The sequence below is a fragment of the Linepithema humile genome, chromosome 2 (genome assembly GCF_040581485.1).
Source record: "Linepithema humile isolate Giens D197 chromosome 2, Lhum_UNIL_v1.0, whole genome shotgun sequence".
Taxonomy (NCBI): domain Eukaryota; kingdom Metazoa; phylum Arthropoda; class Insecta; order Hymenoptera; family Formicidae; genus Linepithema; species Linepithema humile.
In genome coordinates, this window is record NC_090129.1 from 35,243,587 (window position 1) to 35,266,621 (window position 23,035).

General features: G+C 34.4%; 2 protein-coding genes and 1 long non-coding RNA gene across 14 annotated transcripts; 2 read left to right on the forward strand and 1 right to left on the reverse strand.

Moving 5' to 3' along the window:
* Positions 1 to 25: 25 nt before the first annotated feature.
* D2hgdh (D-2-hydroxyglutaric acid dehydrogenase) lies at positions 26 to 14,226 on the reverse strand. Of its 2 annotated transcripts, none has more exons than XM_012379323.2 (8): positions 14,072 to 14,226; positions 3,140 to 3,435; positions 2,838 to 3,035; positions 2,198 to 2,391; positions 1,761 to 1,929; positions 1,403 to 1,701; positions 1,032 to 1,200; positions 26 to 942 (listed from the first exon to the last, which is right to left on the reverse strand). In XM_012379323.2, exons 2-8 carry the CDS (start codon positions 3,408 to 3,410, stop codon positions 674 to 676), a joined length of 1,569 nt encoding a protein of 522 aa, XP_012234746.1. In that variant the 5' UTR covers positions 3,411 to 3,435; positions 14,072 to 14,226; the 3' UTR covers positions 26 to 673. The 2 variants fall into 2 exon arrangements, with proteins under 2 accessions (XP_012234746.1, XP_012234748.1); XM_012379325.2 differs by lacking the exon at positions 14,072 to 14,226 and adding an exon at positions 11,455 to 11,594.
* On the forward strand, positions 4,567 to 9,952 carry LOC136998068 (uncharacterized). The gene is made up of 2 exons (XR_010888637.1): positions 4,567 to 5,377; positions 6,701 to 9,952. It is a non-coding gene; the product is annotated as an uncharacterized lncRNA (long non-coding RNA).
* Positions 10,964 to 21,246, forward strand: ph-d (polyhomeotic distal). 11 transcript variants are annotated; one of them, XM_067350007.1, is made up of 14 exons: positions 10,964 to 11,446; positions 14,814 to 15,387; positions 15,465 to 15,725; positions 15,968 to 16,240; positions 16,408 to 16,612; positions 16,774 to 17,009; positions 17,229 to 17,451; positions 17,539 to 17,774; positions 17,906 to 18,194; positions 18,468 to 18,728; positions 19,032 to 19,124; positions 19,197 to 19,344; positions 19,452 to 19,635; positions 19,723 to 21,246. In XM_067350007.1, the coding sequence occupies exons 2-14, from the start codon at positions 14,965 to 14,967 to the stop codon at positions 19,948 to 19,950; spliced, it is 3,060 nt and encodes a 1,019-aa protein (XP_067206108.1). In that variant the 5' UTR covers positions 10,964 to 11,446; positions 14,814 to 14,964; the 3' UTR covers positions 19,951 to 21,246. The 11 variants fall into 11 exon arrangements, with proteins under 11 accessions (XP_067206108.1, XP_012234737.1, XP_012234744.1 ...); XM_012379314.2 differs by having other exon boundaries at positions 10,966 to 11,446; positions 15,968 to 16,249; XM_012379321.2 differs by having other exon boundaries at positions 10,966 to 11,446; positions 15,968 to 16,249; positions 17,539 to 17,708.
* The last annotated feature ends 1,789 nt before the right edge of the window (positions 21,247 to 23,035 follow it).

The following is a 23,035-nucleotide window of genomic DNA, read 5'->3' on the forward strand; positions in this document are numbered from 1 at the left end:
AGAGAGGAGAAAAAATATCCATCAATTGGAAAAATAAAACATTTATTTTATTCGTTTAGCATTATTTTAACAATTTTTATATAAAATTTTATAATTTTATTATCACTTCAAGTACTAAATATGGTGAGATAGAAAAAAAGACGAATATGCAACATATATGTAATAAATAACACTTTTTTGCATTTCATTAATATTCAGATTCTTATTTACATCAGTCTCTTTATGCAAATCTCTTCTCTACATCAGGTACATATACGTATATTTATTATATCGGTAAACTTGAAAATTGTTTCAACTTATAATTATAGATAACTATAAATATCTGATACATCTAATATATTCCATTTGAAGACATGTGTTTCACTATTTCTCACTGTCACTGTCATTTAATGCGTGCATGTCTATTTCGAGTGTGTTAGTCACTCAAATGCTTCACTGCTTTTATTGGTAATTGGAAAGTAGCCAAGAAAACCCTTACCAAACATTGTGCATGACATCAGTGCACATGTAACGTTGGACACTATCATATTAATAGCTCGCAACGCGACAATACTTAAATTTTTCAAAATCTTTAACATTTGAGCCAGATAATTGCGCAGTTTCGTCTTTTTATCCATCTTTTATCTACGCGTTTACTAAAATGTTACATTAGATATACACATTATTTTTGCTTCTAGGACTCATCCTTCATTGGTTTTAAAACTTTATATGGATTCAAAATGCCATTCGGATCCATTAGTTTTTTTAAATCATACATCATCTCAATCTCTGAGGAGCTTCTATTCAAGTGAAGGTACTTGGTCTTCTTAAAACCAATACCATGCTCAGCGCTGATACTACCTTGACACTGTGATACGTATTCGAAGATAAACGGTTCCAATTGCGTGGCCACGTCCTCGTAATACTCTGGTATGGAGACTTGTACATGAATGTTTCCGTCACCTGAAAATAGAAGAACAAATTATTTGCGAATTTCAAGATTACAATTTGATCAAAACGTTTTAATGGTTATTTAATAAAAAATATTATACCTAAATGGCCATATCCACTGATTCTAATAATGCGGGGATCACGTAATCGCTTTCGAAGCACCTCTATGACTTCATAGAAGGATGATAAAGGTAAACTGATATCATACTTAAAAACGTATCCATCGTGCAAGATGCCTTCACTTATTCTTTCTCTAAGAGCCCATATATTCTGCAAATTAAATTTTCAGTATTTGAATTGGAAAAGCGCTTTCTAAAACTTGAAATATAGATTTTCTATTCAAAACAATCCAAATATATAAATTTTTAATATCAAAAGTTAAGAATAAAATATTTTCTAAAACTTCTAATGAAAGTTTTCAAATGATGAGCAAAAAATGATCTGAACACAACGTATATCTCATTTTACATACATTAACTTTCGTCTTTTCGTTAGTCAAAGTGCCGTTTTCGATGATATTATCATTAATCGCCTTCTCCACAAACGAAGAGAGCTTTTCTTCATCATGACCCATATGACTACCAGAAGTTTCGATAACCATGTAAAATTCATGGCCATCCTCGTGACTCGTCAATGGATTCTTCATGCCCAAGTTATTAATGGAGACGTCCATAGATAGTCGGTCCATCATCTCACAAGAGGACAAGATCTCGCCTAGTTCACGCTTTGCCAGATGATATGTTTGCAATACTTTATCAAAACTCGCCAATCCTGTAAGAATATTATAATTATTATAAGTTGAAAAATTTAATCTACATTTACACACGTACCTAGAAACGCCAAGTTTACAGCCTTTGGCATAGCTGGACACTGTATAACCACTTTGGTCACTATTCCCAATGTTCCCTCGCTACCTATGAATAGATGTTTCAGATGATATCCAGTATTGTTCTTCTTCAAGGTATTTAGCGCGTCCACCACGTCGCCATTAGCCTTTACCTTAAGTAAAGATTATTATTTAATATAGTTTTCAATATATTAATTTTTTTCGAAAATTAAAATTAGAAAAATTTCGATAATCTCAAAACTAAAATTTATTTTCACCAATATTGAAAGATCTAAAGTTAAATCTTTCTTTAACATTAAATATTTTATATCAAATTTAGGCAATAATATAAAATAATAAATATAATTATTATAAATTATGCAAATAACAATTTACACATAACAATAACTGATTAATATTTATATGTGTGTGTGGACTTACAGCTTCGACTCCCAAAATATTTCCGTGAAGATTCCCGTAACGTAGAAGTCGTAATCCGCCTGCATTAGTGGAGACACAACCACCGATTAAGCAGCTGCCTTTAGCACCAAGATCCAAGGGCATCATTAAGTCAACCATGGCCAAGTGAGTCTCTAGGTCCTGTAAAACGCATCCAGCCTCGCATGTCAGTATACCTAATACCGGAAATGTTTGCGGTTTTAATATAGCAAAAAAGAAACATTATTTATCATAAAAAAATTAGGCTGTTTTTCTTTTCTATTATTTGAAGTTTCGAACAATTTTATCACAATATTTATCTTTCAAATGTTTAAGTTTTTTTTTAAAACATTTAAAACACATTTTAAAACATTTACTTTTTTTAAATTTAAAATCTTAATTTAGATTATAATTTTAACTGATATAAAAAAATTTATGAATTAATATATAAATTTATGAATTAATATATAAATTATATATTTTCTTCTTTTTCTCAAATTTTAGATATTTATATAAGATTTGGATAATAATAGCATTAATAATCTAATTAAAATGTTAATATTTCAGTCATTTATTTAAAACTTTCAAAAATTATCTTTAGATTATTCTTCGAGTTAATGTCATAATTATATTTGTCTCTTACCTGTCAACTCGTTTATGTTTAGGATTTTATTCATGAGCTTCATAGAGACGACGATTTCATCGAATACCGGATTGCTTCCTCCTACAAGACCGGTGTTTCCGCTTTGTGGACAAACAGCTAATCGCTTGTCATTGCAATATTTTAATATTTTGGATATTTCATCAGTGGTTTTCGGTTTCAAGACCAACCGACTGGCACCTGCAATTATTATATGATTTCAGACGGTAAGACTTAACATTTTTTTTTTAAATATTAAAATTAAAGATTGTTCGCATTTCTTTTTATAATCCATATGCGCTCACCTCTTACCGTCTTCGGAAAGTCAATGTTGTAGCCCTCGCATTCATCCGGATCAGTGATGAGCCGATTAGACCCGACTAACGACTCAAAGAAACGAATATCTGCGTTTGAAATCGTGGCGTAGGGACCGCGTTGCATTTTGTACCTGATCGATGTTAATTCGGGTTTTGCACCGCAAGTCGAATAATAGCGATGCGTACCCTTTATTTTTTCTGAACATCGAACGATATCGTTGCATCGTCGAAAAAGAATATTCATCAGTACACTCCGCATTTCTATTGTTTTTCGCAGTAAATTTCTAGAAGAAAAATATGAACACCAAATTTAAGTAATCATATTTTTAATTGAATAGAATCATAAGCTCACAATTTTTTTCATTGAAAGTTGATAAAAAATAGTTCAATACAAAAAAAGATGAGAGGAATTTTTATCAAAAACATTATCTACTTTACACGACACAAATACTATAGAAAGAGAAACAGAAATAAATATGCGGATTATTAATTAAAACATAAATTTTTTAAATGCAGAATTATCCTCGAAACGTTGAGTAATTATATTATAAAATATCTGTTTTCTAATATTATACTTTTTATCCGATAAAATATTACTAAAAAATATTGTTACAGATATTTATAAAACATGAAAATTAATTAAAACAAAAGAAAATACATAAAATATGATTTTCCATATATCGCTAGTAAATTTTACTCGGTGCCACTCAGTCGATAACACAATTGAAACTCCTGCCATCTCCAAGATGTTCAAGCAATCTGAATTTCTGCTATTACCAACGTAGCAATATTTTTATCTTCACAGTATTGTTTCAAAATCGAATAAGTATGGTGAATCGTTTGTTGCAACACATTAATATCTTTTTTAGTATCAAAAATGTAAATGTTTTGTCATCATGTTTGATCCATCATGTGATCATTTGATTTATCATATTTGATCACACATAATACTAAACTATTAGAATTGAACATTTATTATCATCTTTGTCATCGCGAATTACCCTATAGGTTATACAAGTCTTATTATAAATATCTCTTTTTAAATCACTTTTTACAAATCGTTTTATATATTTCTTTAATTATTTAATATATTTCTTTGGTATATTCCTCCAAGCAAAAAATATACCGCGCTAATATAAAAATACTTATTAGCTAACGTCAGTAGTATATTATCAGAAAGGTTATAATTTGCATTTCACATGTCTACACAAAAAATTGTGTTATATAATAAATTTATGTAACATAAAATTATTGTATATTTGATATTTAAAGCCTTCATTGAGGTACAGCTTCAACTATGAAAACAAGCTTATCAGGAAATAACGATGAAGATGAATGTTTATTTTAAGGTATATTTTTATTGGTTTTCTAATTTTTACATATACCAAACTTCCATTGAAACGTTAATCTTTTTGTATAAAATTACGTATAAAAAATCTGCTTTGTAACAAACATCTGCATTTATCTTCCTCGGATTGATTTATAGATTTACGACAATTTGATATTTTTTATTTGTTTTGATAGATATCTATATGTCCCCTTACATTCGTCGACCTTAATATCATTTTGTGGTTATCGTCACGATAGTCCATTGTGGCGATAAATGGAGTACGGTGGCATGTAAGTAATATGAGTACGTAATGGATTGCAAAACGACCGTCTGTTGCAATAATGTCAGAAGAACATTAACACTGCTACCCATACCGGCGTTACAGTGATTAAGGCGTGGCTATCTTAGCATGCCTATTTATAGCCGGATGTGCATACGGCAGTGCGCGCCTTTCACACGCGTGATCGTGCAGAAAATCCAATTCGTTGTCAATATAAAATCGGGTATCCCGCGATCCACGTAATGGCGCGTCGGAAGCGATGAGAGATTATCAAGATAAAAGTCGAATTTATTTTTCACGTAAAACCGCTCGTAATCTTCTGATCTCTTCATATCTCTTAACATCTTATAATACTGAAACGTTTATAATTTTCGTATGTCTTTCACAGATTGTCGCAGCATCACAACTTTTGCTTTAATGACGAATTCTTGGATGAAGCAAACTTTGTCTTAGAAAGTTTTAGAACCTTACAACATTCGATATGTTAATCTCTAATTAAAAGATAAGGAATATAAAACTGAAGTCAGGAAACAGTAAGCTTCTGTTGCTTAACTGTTCTCTAGAAATATCAAGAATTGGAACTGTGGATCATACAATTGAAATATTGTTGTGAAAGGTAATCTAATAAAAAGTTTGCTTTTGTTTTAAACAACAAATACGATATCGAAGTATGATAAAATCACTGTCTTCTCTCTGAGCATTATCTAATTGCCATATTCAATATAATCATTTTATTATCACTCCTTATAGTATTTATATTTTTACAGCTTATAGTTGCAAAAAGCAGTTTTTCATATAAAAAGACAAGTCCGATATTTTCTTGATCTTCAATGAAGTTCTTTAAATACGTATTAACACGTTCTCCTATGTATTAGATAAAGTTCCTTTAAAATGTACATTTCGAAGGAAGCTTAACTCTTATGAGATAATATTTACGAGATTTTAATTCTTGCTTATTATCTCCTGATGAGAGATGATAATCGAAATATCGTACTTTTTTTCGCGTGAATGTCTTGATCGAAATCGCTGTATAATTTCTCAATTCACAATCACAAATTTAATCCTTTTATCTGCGACATTTGCATACGAGGTCAATGTCATGTTATTTCACAAATTGTCACTGAATACAAATTAGGATTGCTCCATGCTCAATAAGACGCAGAATTAATAAAATCAATTCTTAATGTGACAGTTTTATTTAAAATTACACCTGTTCTATTAAAAACATCTATAAGAAAAATAGGTTTTAGAGTCATTGTTACAGTTAACACTTCACTCTTCTGCTTTGTGTGTATTGCTATAATTTGACCAGTTCTAAACAATAGAAGCTTTTTATCCTCGCGACGTCGATAAATTATACATAATCGAGCGAAAAGTGTGCGGTGGAAATGCATATACATATACAACCAATACGAACAAGAGAGCAAATGAGATGCTTCATAAATCTCGATCGTATTTCTATTGTTTCTACTTTTCGTTCATACAAAGCGATTGCTAATTTCCGATAGATAATGATATTTATATTGTATAATTAACAGCATCTCGTTTAAATACATTTTATAAGCAGCTTTCCACAATATAGTTATTGAATATCGAAATATAAATTATTCTATATATTATATATTAATATTCTTTTCGCACGCGATATCTACTTTTAGATGCTTCACTTTGCGTATAAAATCTGCAATGCTGCGCATATTATGCATTTGACACAAATTGCATTAGTGATTGTAACTTGCGATTTTTCGATCGCTTATGAGACACGTTCACAAACGTGTTCGATATGCGCTGTAATTGTATTGTGTAATTAATCGGTCTCGCGATAACTGTCTTTCGCGACGGTAACTCGATCCGCCAATTAAACCGTTCAATCCCGGTACTGCGACACGGCCGCGAAAAACCGTGGAGGGACGGAGAATTATTAAGAATTTAATTTTAGCGTGACCGGTGGCTCAGCAAATGGAAAATAGAAGCGAAGGATCGATGTCGCTTAATCCAGTTGCTGAAATCTTAAGTGTCTAATCGATAAAACCCGTCGCGTCGTCATTTAAACGACATTGGAATAAGCGTATTTCTGGATCCTTCCTCAAATTTGGGGTATATGTTCTTAGAAGGGAAAGAACGGCCTCTAAGAAAATGATCACAGCGGTTCACAAACGTGGACCCCGAGGATCGTTGAAATTCTATTAAGTCTTTTGAAAGAAATAGTATAAGAGGATTAATGCGGATATTGCGGATAAAAGAAATACAGATTATATGAAGTGTGCGCAGAATTTTAAATTTAATCCCATTTCTGAAAACCTATAAGAATTTTTAATTTAATCCTATTTTTAAAAACCAGAGGCAGAAAAGCGCGACGAGGTAAAACAATAGATGATGAATGGTAAGACGATAACGAATGAGAATCATACCGATAGAAACTTCACTTGATACTGATAATTTACTCGGTGAGCGACAATGAAAAGAAATTACTTTTTCAAATCCTGCAATACTATTTTAAAACTCAACAATAATGTTGTAATGAACGATGCATATCAGCACCAATACTACAGATTGGAATTTGTAGTAGAGATATGAACGTCATGCATTCAAGAGACATGCATTCAATATGAAAAGATAAATGTTCATCTCGTGTTTACTTCTAGGATACTTGTAGAGTCGAATTTGTTAACCCCTAATTGGTCACGCGGAATCCTAACGACCTCATCTCACTGCATTCCAAATACAGTGTGTGAAGACTGATGAAGACGACGCTGAATAAGTAATGAAATAAACTTGTAACTGGTACATAATATTCAACTTTTGATGATCAATTATTGAAATCAAATTGCTTGCTCATTAGTTTTTGACTTAGTTTAATCGCATAAAAAACATAATGAGATGATAACAAATCCATGTAATTATACTGAATTAAGGATTAATCAATTTATGTGATATTTATAGATAACAAGCAGCAATTTTATCAGTGCAAGTTTCCAAGTTTCCAAGTTTCCAAGTCGGATATCACAATTTTCTACATGAAAAAAAGTCGCCCGATGCCCCCCGAGCTGATCCAACGCTTGTGGGTCCGTCATGGCACGTCCCAATGTCGTGCAGCAATTACTCTCTTCGCCCTCTTCGCTGCGGCTGCTTCCATTTTCTCGACGTTAATTCGAGGACCGATCGGACGAACACACACATCGGATATATTATAATCTACAGCGAATATCTTGCGACGGGGGGAACCCTCCTACTCCTGCCCCCTCTTCGTCGTGCATCACAAGTGATACGCGGTGGTGTATTACCGGGCGGTGGACAGTGTGGGGAAAAAGAGGTCAGGGGGAAAGGGAGAAGGCGGGCGAGTGTGGGAAGGAGGAGATGCCAGAGAAACGAGCTCGCGGTAGAGAGGGTAGCGCGATGGACACACGGTGAGAAGAAGCAAGAGCGGCCCGGGGTGGGAAATGAGAAAGCAACGAGAGAGATCGAGAAGTGCAAGCTTATGTGGGAGGGGAACCAATCGTCGCGACGACTTAAACGCTGTGCGCGCGCGCGCAACGACATCGCGTTCGGTATGCATGAGCCGTGTCTATGCGTGTGTGCATCGACACAACACACACAAGTACGAACCCCTGACGACGGCTACGAGCGGCTCACGCACACAGTCGTGCGGACGAGACCGATTCACGGACATCGACCGCGTATCGTCGTGTGTGGCGGTAGCTATATCACGAGACGGGAAGGCATGCGACACGAACAAGTGAGACAAAGAGACTCCCCAGGGGCAGCGCGACGCATGCGCCGCTAAGAATGATGTTACACGCGCCGATCGCACCGGCCAGGCCAATTCCTCGGTTGCAGCCCGAATCATTAACTTGTTTCCTTGGCAACCCTGTGCGACCCACACCATTGGCTGGTCCACTTCTCCCACCTCTGCGTCCCCACGCTCTGTCGGTTAAACGGCAAACTACGAACGCGAGATACGCTCCATAGCATAGGCACGGAATATAGAATATAGCCCCTCTTTTTCCCCGCACCCTCTTAATCCGCCGACTCGACCCTTGCCGAGTGCATACACACAGCGAAACAAACATTCGCGCGCGCGCGCGCGCGTGTTTCACACAGGCACTTGCTTGCTGGGATTGGTACAACCGCTAGGTCTTCCTACCCTACGCGCGATACGTCCTACCGTCGCCCCTCGCATCGAAATCTGAGACCGGTATTGGGAGATGAACGATAAATCGGCTGTATTTCTCGTTGGCGTGGCTCCTCTTTTTTTCTACTTTTCTCTTGTCAGAAAATTCCACCGAGGTGGAATCGATGTCGTATCCAACACTGTAATCGAGACATTTTTAATCGATGATTCTTTTGATTCATTGAGCATGTGAGAACAAATCATGTAGTACGATTGTTGAAAGTAAAATGTTCATCTTTGCACATAAAATGACTCGCATAATGTTATTTTGTTACAGTAAAATATGAAGATAAAAGGATCTTAAAGGATAATTTTGATCGCCGAAATAAGATCCTTGATTTACGTGAGAATGGATCCTTGCGCCTCGGGCGGAAGATGCATTATGCATGTAGGCCTCGGCATCAGAATTAGAGCTTTCCACGACGATAGAAACATCGCAATGCGTCTAGCGTCAAGAACACAAAAGATATTTGTATTTTTTTTTAATTTGATAATATAGCATCGCGTTAAGAAAAACAATGATCGGGTGAAAAATCTCTGCAAAAGCATGACAAACCAATCGCATGCCGCGCGCGATTTCAGAGTTCGAGCCGGGAAACATAAAGTCGACTTAGAGACAGTCGCTCAGGACCGTATTGCGTCTCTTTGGATGCCCGGATCAAACTTTACGCAGGATGCTATTATTGCACTATATTTTTCTATAAATGTTATTAACTATGCCATATATATATTTTGTCGTAACTAGACGCACAATGTTTAAAAAAATACTATAACAAATGTGTTTTGATAATTTAAATTAAATATAATTTCAGAATTGTTATATATTAATTTAAATATCACAAATTCAATAAAAAGTTATGATGTAATATAAAATGATATACATGGAATTAGCCTTTCTAATGTGAATTTATTTTATATTTTAAATAATGAAGTCTAATGAGTGTTGTATCAGTATAATAGGTATTTTTATTTTAACCACAAAATATTTTTTCAAAATGTGTTTTTTTTTCGTGCACAAAATGGATATTGTTTTGAATAGATAAAACTAAATTAGAACAATATAACTAAAGTGGGAAAAAAAACGATCTTTACTTTAACATAATTTTCAAGTCAATTATATCTAAGTATTTGTTCAAACATTTACTCGTTTCTTGGCTTGTCAACCACAAAACCTTAAAAAAACCGATTTAAAAAATTATTTTTATTTAAAATTTTACGTAATCTTTTTTTTTTAAATGTAAATAAAGCAAACAAATCAAATTGAAATGTTATACAGGCACTAAAGATATACTTTATGTGAGGCAAAACATTCATTTAAGCATCCTGTCTTTGCAGTTGTTGTTACGTAAAGTTTCCGGTGTTGATTAGCGCTATTGACAATCGATCACGAATTGTCCGATTTGAATAGCAGGGATAGAGCAGAAGATTTTTGTCAATATTGTTTGTTTTAATAACAGATGCGCGTTGCAATATCTATCATTTTAAACCAAAAGTTAGTTTGTTGTATCAATTGTATATCTATAGAATTTTAAATTTTAGTGCAATATGTAGTATATGAAAAGAATATCTCATTCTCAAGTATTATAAACCAAGTGTTATAAATAATATTACATAAAATAAATTAGCGTTTTCAACTATATACTTTACTTTCCAATAAGTATTAATCAAACAACATAACGTAATACTCAATCCTATAATTGTTTATTATTATTAATAATGTATTAAAACATTACCTTCAAGTGAATATAAACGTAAGCAAAGAAGTTAACGATAAATGATTTCTCATAACTAATATTGCGCAAAATTTGTATTTGTTAAAAAAATGCTTGGGATATTCTTAATAAAAAAAATAAATAGCAGGGCACATGAAAAACTTGGTACGTTTCTGGTAGTATCGGGAGACTATGCTGTAAAATACGGCACAAACTATAGGATCGTATACATATAGTAACGATGCAATGTATCTGTGTAGGTATGCCTGCGATAGGACGACTGGATACAACCGTGGTGGTGGAGAGAACGTGAGTACCGTTAGTGAGCATGCGCCACAGCCACCATATCCGATAGCTCCGCCTTTCTCGATGCGTATGATGCCTTTGGGATTTGTTCCCCTCGAACCAATCAGCGGACGCGACAGAGCCTGTGCGGTGCGCGGCGGGAGGGAATCTATGGCTGCGCGGGGACGCGCGGGAACAACGGAGGTTAGTCGTGTTATACTGCACGGAGCAGGGAGGTAACCAGGCAGTAGCAGTGGAGGATAACGAATACTCGCGAGTATTTGCAAGATCTCGTGACTGCGTCAAGCGAACAACATAGTGCGGAGGAAAAACTGTAGTACGAAAAGTGAAAAGAAATTCGAGGAAGCGACACGCCGTAGACATCGTACTCCGCTGCAACGGTTAACGGGGTGGTGTGCCGTGAACGTGTTGAGACGTGTTGGACACACATACGTAGGAACACACTCACGCAGCCTGTTCGAAAACGTGCATATAGGTGTGACTGCGCAGTCGCCATGTGAGTACCTGAGCAAAGTGAGATGTCCGTGTGGAGGTTCCGTCGACTCGTGGCGGCGGCGGCATCGTCGTCGTCGACGTTGTCGAATTTATTTGTTCTTCTGCCGTGTGCAATGTCTCGCGAGAAATATTCACTAGACGAAACGCTTTACACGCGATCACCGCGTTGACGACATTGATCCTTGCCAAACTCGGTGGTGATCTGTTGGCACGGCTCAAGCGACGCGTTGCTCGATACACTGTATGTGTGTTCTCTATATCTATATATCTCTTTCTCTGTCTCTTTTCTCGCCACTATCTCTGCGCTTCACTCCTTTTCCCCCTCGTCAATCGTTTCGCCGAACGGTGCTGTATTTTGTAATCCAACATGTCGGCGTCCGCAAGACGCCGCTGCTCTGGATTCGCACGAGGGACGAACTGCGGCGACCGGATACTCGTGTGCGTGCGTGCATGCGTGTGACCTCAGCGTAGTGTTATCGCGTTCAGAGAAGCGTTTCATGTGGCGTTTCTCGTTCCAGAAAAAAAATAGCGGCCTTTTTTCTCGCAGAAAAACCCGCGTGCCCTTACATGCCGTATTATTATTGTTATACTATCCGTCACTGTCGTTCATATTATCAAGGCAAGATCCATGTTGTCAAGCGTCCCCCTGGCACAGTTGTTCCTTCTCCCTTCTCTTTATTTCTCTCCCCTCTCTCATCTCCCCTCTGTCTGTTTCTCCACCTCTCCTTTTTACCAACCCGCCTTTCAATCGCATTTCCCGCTCGCTGTCGGTCTCTCGGCTCTCTTCTTCCCCCCATTTTTACCCCACCTGCTTTCACCGAGTACTAATTATGGTGGATATATTGGCCGGGGCGACATTTTGTTCGTCGCGCGCGTACGCACGCACGCACGCACATGTCAAATGGGTATCGTCGTCAGTACCGAATCGATATTCGCACGTTGGTTTTTCGAGTGACGGGGTATATAGAGCTCTACTTTATCATTCGAACGACGCCAGATTCATCTTACCTCACTTCCTTTTTTATGTCTTTCTCTGAAATGCGGGATTCTTTTTTTTTCCTTTCTTTTTGTCGAAAGAGAAATATCAAATTCTGGCATTACAAGGGTGTCTCAGACATATCGAATCGCCTTTAGGATATTCAGCATTTATATTCCAGTTTTATTCCGAATTTATTTTAGTTGTAGAAAATCCTAGAGCTATCAAGTCACTTTTTACATGGGAATTTTCATCTATGTTTGGTTTTTAGCAATTTTTTGAATTAATTTTCTGTGATAAAAAGTAAAAAAACTCATTTTTAATTATATGTAATTGTGAACAGAATGTTTCAAAAACCAAGCTTTATTGCAAGTGGTAAAATTTGATTCTTAGATTAATGCAGATGTTATTTTAATATATTTTCATCACGATTAGTCTAAAAAAATATTTAATATTAAATATTGGAACAGTATGATAAATATACGTTACATCCCAATCTTTTTTGTTTTCACTGATAAAAGCAAGGTCTTGATAAAAAAATCCATGAGTAAAATATTAAGCTAAGTTGGTTTTATACATCATGTATAAGAGATAAATTTAAATTTTGGAGAAAAATTGGAACATGAAACATTGACAATATTAACAATTTGTCAATAGTCGTCATATAGGTTTTCTTCTTTTTTTTTCTTTTTTCTTTTTTCTTTTTTTTTAGTTTGTATTCATATCACACTTAATTATTTTGCAAGAATATGTAAGAATTGACTAATTTTTTATTTCGCAATAATGTTGAGTGTTTGATAATTGTTTGTTTTTAAATTGTAAAAAGCAAAGCAGATAAAATTTAACACTTACATTATAGAATATTAAATCTATTCATTGTATAGCACTTCTTTATAAATTCTACAAACAAAACTTAATATATGTAAATTGTAATAAATTCTTTTGAAGAAAATAAAAAGAAGAAAAGTGCAATGTTAAAAAAATTCTAGTATTAAAATTACTTAAAATTTAAAGTAGCACTTTAATAATATTGGAATAAAATGATGAAAATAGAATAAATTATATGAAAGTATGCATTAAATAGAAATATTCAGGCTATCAAAACAGAGGTTAATATTTTTATAACATTTTGCAGTATTTTTTTGAAAAAACATGATGAAATCACTATTTCCGCTGTATATCTTTATATTTTAAAATACTCCAATGTTGTGAGATACTCAGCATTATTCTTATCACATGACAACAACAAAATTTTATACTAAATAATTATTGCTCCACAAAATGCAGATACAATATTGTATGAAAGTTATTTTTATGTAAAAATTCTCATCATTTTTTCATTAATGTAATCGTTAGTATAAGTACAATTTAGTCCTGATATAGCATAGAATATCCATGATAATCACATAACCTAGCAAATGTGTTTTGTCAGTAACTTAATCTAGATGAAGATAAAAATGCAAAAATATCTTATTAATCATTATTGAAACGAATGATAAGGCATCCATTGTTCATTAACTTACACATATTAATCAATATTAAGCAGGTAAGACCATATGCTTATTCTACTGATTCGCTGCATTTACGCAGTATATAGCGCGTGGTTTTGTATGGTGAATATAAGCCATCGATAATTTTTGAGAAACTTACTTTCTTAGACTCAAGCAGAGTCTCCACAAAACGTAATTATAAAAAATGTAGCACTACACACCATACACCAGCACGAACACGATAACTTTACTGGCGATAACAATTGCATCTGGAAAAAACAAAGATTAAGTAATCGACTTTTATGAAACATATCTGATTGGTAGATGTAAAAGTAGAGACCATAGACATAACAAGTATAGATTGTGTATTTCCTATTTTACACCGAAGTTGCGTATATGTGAGAAAGAAATAACTCTATTCAAAGCTTTCTTTCTCTTTACAAATTTTGTACACTGTTCGAATAACGTGAGCAATCTATACTTATTTCGTCTATGGTAGAGCCAATCAGGCAACAGTTTCGTAACCGTTTTTTCGATCATAACCTATTTCATTAAGCTCAAATCGACAATATCCATACCTATGAAGATTGGGATAAGAGTATATGTATTGCATGATTAATGGCTACTTTACATTTGTTTTTTTGGATTTAAATTTTATTATAGATATCTGCAGTATTCATCGATATGTAAAAAATAGCATACAAAGTAAAAGCACATTTAAATACTTAACAGTAGCATAAATATAATTGTATTACATATATTTATTATGATTGCAAAATAGAATTTTTGCAGAGATGGAATAAATTCTAGATTGAACAAATAATATCTATTTAAACATGTATTTCACAAAAAATATGCAGATATCCAAGAACTAACATTTTTATTTGTATGATCTATTGCAGATGCTGCGTAATGAAAAGATTGAGAACAATATGAATATGTATGTGAAATGGCAAGGAAAAAGAGCCTTTCGCAGTTGAACATTGTCGGCGAGAGATATCTTTTTTTCTGAGTGAAAGTTTGTATATTATTTTTACAAGGGCATAAGAAAACATGACAGATGTTAAAACAATTGGAATTCCATCATCTCAATCACAACCACAGCAGCAATCACAGCAATCTCAGCAGGCACAGGCACAACAACAATCTCAACAACAAATGATTATCACTCACGACTTACCGCAACAGCAGAATGTTCAACAGCAACAACAGCATGTACAACAATCTCAGCAGGTCCAACAGCAGTCTCAACAAGTGCAACAACAACAAGTTCAGCCACAGCAACAAATGCAACAGCAAGTTCAACCACAACAACAAATGCAAGTTCAACAACAAGTACAGCAGCAGGTTCAGCAGCAACAGCAATCACAGACGCAGCAGTCACAGCAGCAGCAACAGAATAATGGAGCACACAATGTTGTTCCTACTCAAGTTCAAGTACAATCGCAGGTAGCTGCAAGCATGCCCCAACAACAGGTAATTATTCATATGCTTAATTATATTTTATTTTATATAATTCATCGACATTTTTCTATGTCTTGTTATTAAAATAGTTACAGGGTGTTGCGGTATCAATGCAGCAACATCAGCAACAAGGAGTAGGAGGAGGTGTGTCTATGACATTATCTGGTCAACAAGGTGCAACTACTATAACTACGATGGCTGCACATCCGCAAGCAGTTCAAGTTATTCAACAGCCAATTCAGAGTCAAGCTTATCACTTACAACAACTATACAATACTCAAGGCACACCTTTGTTAATGCCAGGAAATCTCGCACTTCATCCAGCAGGCATAAATCCCTCTTCTATTCAGGTATAATTTAAGTTTTTTTAAGTCTTTATTCTGAGAGAGAAAGAGATTTTATGCATGAAATAAGATACTATTGTATTAACTTAAAAAAAAATATCTTACACAATATAATATTAGAAAGATTATTTTTTCATACAAATTTATTAATTTTATTAAAGATAGTTTAATAAAGTCTATAAATATGCGCTATTTTTTCTGCACTAAATTTTGGTTGTTGTTTTAAACATAAAAAACGTCTATTTTAGGTGATAACAGCTGGAAAGCCATTTCAATCTGCAGCTCAACTTACTCCTCATATGCTAACTACAGCATCAACGCCCGGACAAGGTGGTGGTCATCCTGGTGCAGGTGGTACGAAAGTTCAAGGTTTTCCTGCTGGCTATTTACCCGTACCGACTTCAACTCCTGGTGCTGGTCAAACGTTAGTATTTGGTCAGCTTGGTGTATTAGGTTCTCCGCAACCACCACCATCGCTACAGCAGCAACAGCAACAACAATCAGCGAATAAGCAAGACCAGGTGCAAAAGGTGATCCTAGTAAAGACGCTTTTATTTTATACTAAAGCGTCATCTTATGTTTATTTTTTATTTGTAAAATACACTGTCGTATTACATACATTACATACATTACGTACATTTATAATATAATTACGATATTTTGATACGACTTGTCATATTTTGAATAGTATACAACGTGTACTGCTGGGACACCTTCGGGCGGTAGAGGTGCCGGAATGCAGTTTGCACCTTGGCAGTTCGCACCTCAGGTATGGACCGCTGGGTTACAACAACCGGCTCTTCTCACTGCCGCACCCAATCAGATATTTATTCGCGGTCCTACGCAACAGGACATGTTTATACAAAGTCCACAACCAATACAGGCGCACAATGGTTAGTATTTTATATATTTGTAAAAGTATTTTTGAAAATTTACAAATTTTTTTGAGTTTATAATTTTTTGTAATTTTCTATCTTTACAATATATAAAAGGAAAATTTGCACAGAAAATAATTTCAAAAATTTGACATTATTTTGTGTTTATTCTGTGAAAGTAGCTTTAGCGACGCAACAACAAATACAAGGTGTACAGCAGATTGCTACAACTAGCGGAAAACCTACCAAGGTAATGGATATACAACAACAACAGCCCCAGCAAAATAAACCGGGTGTAGGTGGACAGCGGCCGTTAAATATTCTGCCTTCGTCCTTGCAAGCCGCCAATATACGCGCCGCCAGTTCCGTTTCCACGCAAACGGTTCACGGAGTACAAGCCACGGTACAAGCACAGGTTACTATACTAATATTAGCACGCGATATTTCATCACGAATATCTCAAGTGTTATGGCAACGATTAAACGCTGAATTATGCTCATTTATATGTCGCCTTTGTAATTTTTGCATTAACGAATGATTGTATATTTATCAGCATAAATAGTTAATGTATAGTAAAAGGAATGTTAATGAAAGATTATCACATGATAATATTTTTATTTATCGATACATCTAGAGTGGCAAAGGGGGTGGTGGTAGTGGAAAAGGTCGTGGAAAGCCGATTCAATCTCCTCAACAACAACCGCAGCAACAACAACAGCAGCAGCAAGCTCAACAATCCATACAGCATCAACAGGTCTTTATACAGCAAAAGCAGCACACGCAGCAACAACAGCAACTTCAACAGCAGTACCAGCAACAAGTGCAGTCCTCTCAAATACAACCTAAAGCTATCATGAGTAAGAATATTTATTCACGAATAATATTTATACGACATTTAAATGCGAAAATGACAGTTTAACAGTATTTAAATTTTTGTTCTGCAGCTAATATGACGCTGCAGCAACAACAACAGGGTGGAGTTGTCCTTGGTACAGATCGTCCTATTATGCCAATAGTATCAGTAGGTGGAGTTGGAATCGGAGTCGCCGCTACCTCTCAAATGAATCAAGTACCACAATCTTCAATGCCTACAATGCAACAGCTTCCTATACCGGTATTGACCACTATATGCCGGAAGGTGCCTGTTAACACTCAGTGCCTTTCCTATCCTATATATGGAGTAAGATAAACATTTTTTTAATTTTTTTTTTTTGTCTTTTTTGTCTTTTTGTGATAATATAGGAATCTTTTGAGTAATACAGGTAAAGATACGCAATTAAGATTAATAAACATATTCTTTTCTTGTCACAGACTATTAATCCAACTATAATAGGCAATCAAATAGTAAGCGGAGCATCGCAGGTTCAGGCGATGCCGATCGTAAATGCGACGCAGGATCAGCAATCGCACGATAATACCAACTCTGCGATAATGATTACGTCGCCAGATCGTAATTCACAGACCGAGTGCTCTCTGATACTACCGTCTACGACAAATCCTCCAGTGACGACTGACGACAGTGGCAAGTTAGCTTCGAAGAAAGAAGACGCATCTGCCACTACGGAAGAAGTCGCGGCGGCATCTCAGTCGGAAGTAATAGGTACTACCGATCAATCTCCTTTTATTAATAAATAAATTCATCAAATTTAATTGCGTGAGATAAAGATAGAAATAAATTATAAAAAGCTGTCACAATTTAAAAATTTAACGACATGAGAAACGACCCAAGAGCTAAGACTAGATGTTATATTTGTTTTATTCACATGATCGTGTACGTAAAAGAAATATTGACATATATCTAGTCTTAGCTCTTGACCTATTTCTCATTAAATTTTTTAAGATGGAAATGTTTTACCAATATTTATCCGCACAGATGGAGAACAATGTAAAACAGCAATCGTAAAAGAGGATGAAGTAACCGTTCCGAAAAGTGAGGAAAAACAATGCAACAATCCGTTAGCGGGGCTTGCCAATACAGTGAACGCGATTACGAATGGTGTAGTTGGCGATGAATCACCATCTATGCCAATCACTTCTACGCCAATAACAGCAAACAGTAAACAAGCGCCACCTAAAGCCATGGTGAAACCACAGGTCCTTACACATGTGATTGAAGGATTTGTAATACAAGAAGGTATAATTACATTATGTATACATAACATTGATGTTATTATATAATTCATATTAAATTTTATTTTTATATCGCACAATACGAGATGTAAATGTTTTTAGAATTTTGCGAGCGAATTTTTCTTTTTATTTATATTATTATTAATGTACACTGAAGAAGGCCTGATGGCAGGCTGAAACGTTTGATTTGATGTAAACAATTTTAACGAATATCTTAACCTTTGCACGAAGAACTAGCATTGTGGCTCTTTACGCTCCTATTAATTTTAATTTAAATGTTTGTTTTTTTTCCATCTTTGTATTATAGCATCAGAACCATTTGCGGTGAGTCAGGAAACTACCAACATTCTCAATCGGAATAACACAAATATGGAAAGGGAGTCTCATGAGGAACCTCCAAGTAAGTGAACTATTCTAATGATTTGCTAATATTGCATTTCAAGATCAGTCAAAAACAAAATCTGAATTATAGGGAAAAAACATGCTCCTAATTATACAAATGAAGAAGATGGAGCCAGCGTGCAAGTCAACAAGTGTGAAAGCTGCGGCAACACGATTGACGAACAGAACGTCAAATTCAAGAAAGAAAAGCGATTTTGTTCATCAGCATGTGCAAAGAAGTAAGTGTGTTTTTTATATTGATAGCGTATATCAATCAAATATTCTCAAATTACATTTGTAAATTAAAAAATTTTAAAATAAAAAATATGTTACACCTTACTCACAGCAAAAAGCGCGAAACACGAGATCGCGATGGTATGGAGAAACAATGGACTGAAATTGAGACTGAAACTAATAAAACTATCGACAATGACATGGCAAAGAAGAATGGCGAGGAAAAGACGTTGTCTACGACTATTGCTTCCTCTGCTGACGAATCACTGCCGAAAGTAAACCCGATTAAATGGACGGTAAATAAAATTTTATTATATATAAATGAAGAGATATATCTTAAACACGAGCAAAATTATCAAAGAAATTATGTGTTTATTATGCAGGTGGGTGAAGTATGCGATTTTATACGTGGTCTACCTGGATGCTCGGATTATGCGGAGGACTTCGCTATCCAAGAGATCGATGGTCAAGCTCTCATGCTGTTAAAAGAAGACCATCTCATGTCTGCTATGAGCATCAAATTGGGCCCAGCACTAAAAATCGTCGCTAGGATCGATTCAATGCGCATAGAATCGATGTCAAATTCCAATCCTACGTCGAACAACTCGTAAGCAATGGAACGTCTGTTTCCGGAATGTTGAATTCTGGTTTACGGGCTACAGGGTTTGTGCAAGTATTTGTTTGAACGTAAGATTGTAAAACTCCTGGATAGATGGAAACGTTCGAATGCGACGAATGCTACGGGGAATTCTCGTGCCGAAATATTCCGTCAGACTTTCGACATCTGTGGCTCCTTAATTAGTTTTAGAAAATTGTACAATTTACTTTCATAAATGAAACATGATGAAGTGGTGGTCAATATTCATTTTAATTTAGAACGTATGACGAATATGAATATGAAGAAAAAGACTCAGTCCGTGTAAGCTATTAATTGGTACTTTTATTTACAATGAGGATACTTTGTATACTACACGTATGGAGGATGTTCATGAATAATAAACTTCGAAAGCAAAAAACTCGGGGATTTCGCATAAAAATTCTTTATTCTTCAACATTTAATTGCGTTATTCAAAAACATCGTCCGTACGTTATTTATAATTTGATTTTTAATATAATTTATCGATTGATTTACTACAGATGTAAATAAGTCTAATATAACTGTATTGTATTCTTTAGAATTATATTTTTAAATGCATGTTTAGTTCTTACGCAAATTTACAGGTGAAAACAATTGTTCTCAAGAGAACAATACCGCAATAACATGGAATTTATTCGATTATAGCGTGTAATTGCAAAACAGAACTTACACCGACTGATGTTCAAATATGTACATAATGATAGAATGTTCGTGACAGGAAGGATTTTATTTGATATGCAGGGTGTCTGAAAAATGTCGGAACCCCATAATATTTTAAATCAAGCATTTCCGAAATATTAAGAGATTCCGGCACTTTTCAGACATTCTGTATATTCATACAGTTCTATAAATGTTTTTCCAAAGTGCACTATTTTGTGAAAAGCGGTATAATTAGAACTGTGGAAGATCAGAGTACAAATCATGTCCATTACGCAGCAGAGAACACATATTGTACATAAAACGAAAATGCATGCTGTATTTTGTACTCGAGAGTAAACACTACTGAGTGGTGTACAACAAACGCATTGCCTTCTGTAACGTTGCAAAGCTATTATCTTATTGAAAATTTGGCATTTTCTTGTCTTTTTAGGCATTAAGCACGAGAAAGGTGATGTTTACGATCGATCATTTTGACGTGCAAAAAGCCCATGCTTGTCATTTGTACTTTCGTACGTGTTTTTGTAAATGTAAGATGTATACTCGATCGATTGACATAAGTGTAAATAGTAAACATAAAATGTTTATTTAATATACATATTTTATAATACGAGATCTCAGTTGTTGCTGCAAATTATCCTTCCATTAAAAATTAATTTTTAGTTTAATGAAAGTGAAATGATCATCTTATCCCATAAAAAATTTCCATCATTCAACGATACAAGTAGAGAAATGATATCACTATTTTTATTCTTAATTATCAATTGTTAAACGTCTTTTGTGATGTAAATGGCATAAAACAAGACAAGCTGATATCACAAGTTTTTATAGTGCATCACATTGGCTTATGGTCCACTTGACGCTACAAATGCTTCGAAGCATTCTTTTTCTCTTTTCTTTCAATGAAGAGAGAAAAAAAGGAAGAACGTTTCGAAGCATTTGCAGCATCACAAGTGGACCATAGCCATTAATATATTACCAACACATACCTTCGAATTTCAATGTAAATATATTTATTACATTACAAATTCACGTAAACGTCAATTCTGAAGATGACAAGACAAGTTGCTGTTTTTATATCTCGAATTGTAAGATTAATTTTATATTGCGATATTGTAGAAACAAAGGCAGCTACGAAATGTATTCTAAATTTAGTAGGTTTTATCAGGTTTAAATTAAACGGTGATTTGCTAAGCATTTTATACAAACATAATAATAGTAGATGTCTTTTTGTATATTGTAAGAGAATTTTAGCAGAGAAAACAATATAATGCAAAGACTTCACTAAGTTTGTCCTCTATTAATGTCTATATTGGTAGAAAGTAGAGTTATATATAATGGAAGCTATTCAGTGCACTTTATAAAATTTTGTTTTAGGTTCAGTTGCACCAACAGTGTAAGCTCGCTAACTCTAACTTAGAAAATAGTCTATTATTCTCTTCCACATATTATTAAATGATTAATATACTTTATAATATAAATAATATACATCAGGTCAATCAAAGTTTTTATTTTGTACTTTTATGGTTCTTAAATTTAAAAAACTGATCGATCTTTTACTCATAATGTTGATATAGTAATAAAATCCAACATTGATTAACATTAATTGGTGCAACTGCTCCTTGGCTAATATAAGTTGTGAATGTCAAAATTCAGGCTACAAATTGCAGGTTCAAAATTTTGCATCAATATTTCGACGAAGTTTCGAAATAACTCAGGGCCAAATGTAACACAATATACTTTTTATACAATAGAGAAATAAACTCTGCTGGCATAAAATAAAATTATTATTGTACATTGGTGAAGCAAGGGTAAAAGTAATGAAGATTAAAATTTCTTGAATAAAATAGATGTAATTAATTATGAGTCAATTAATTGTGGTGATGCTTTTATATAGTACTTTAAACTTTCCTTTTTGGTACATATATATTATTATGCAATTGTTCATAAATTGATTTTCTTTTTTCTTTAAAAAGTTTTTATGGTTACTTACATGTCTGATAATTTTGAAAATCATATATTTTATTTCCATGCTAGCATCAATTCATAACAAAGAAAATTTATAGCTATAACAATGAAGTTTATATTAGGCTTATTTATAGATCAGCATAACTCTGATTCTTGTATTTATTATATAATGGGTATAACACAATATACACTGCAGTTATTTACAATTTGAATACCATTCTGATTCTCAAAGTACATTATCTGATTCAATTTTTTTTCTTTTATATATATCAAAAAGACTACTTATACATGTCAACTGAGTAACATCTGTCCTATGTTGACAATTCTACATTCGAAGATTCTTCTATACTTCTTCCTTCGAGTAGCAGTTCTTTCTCGACCAGTTGATTCTGCGCCAATTGCAGAGGTCGTATATATCGGAAATATTCGTATGC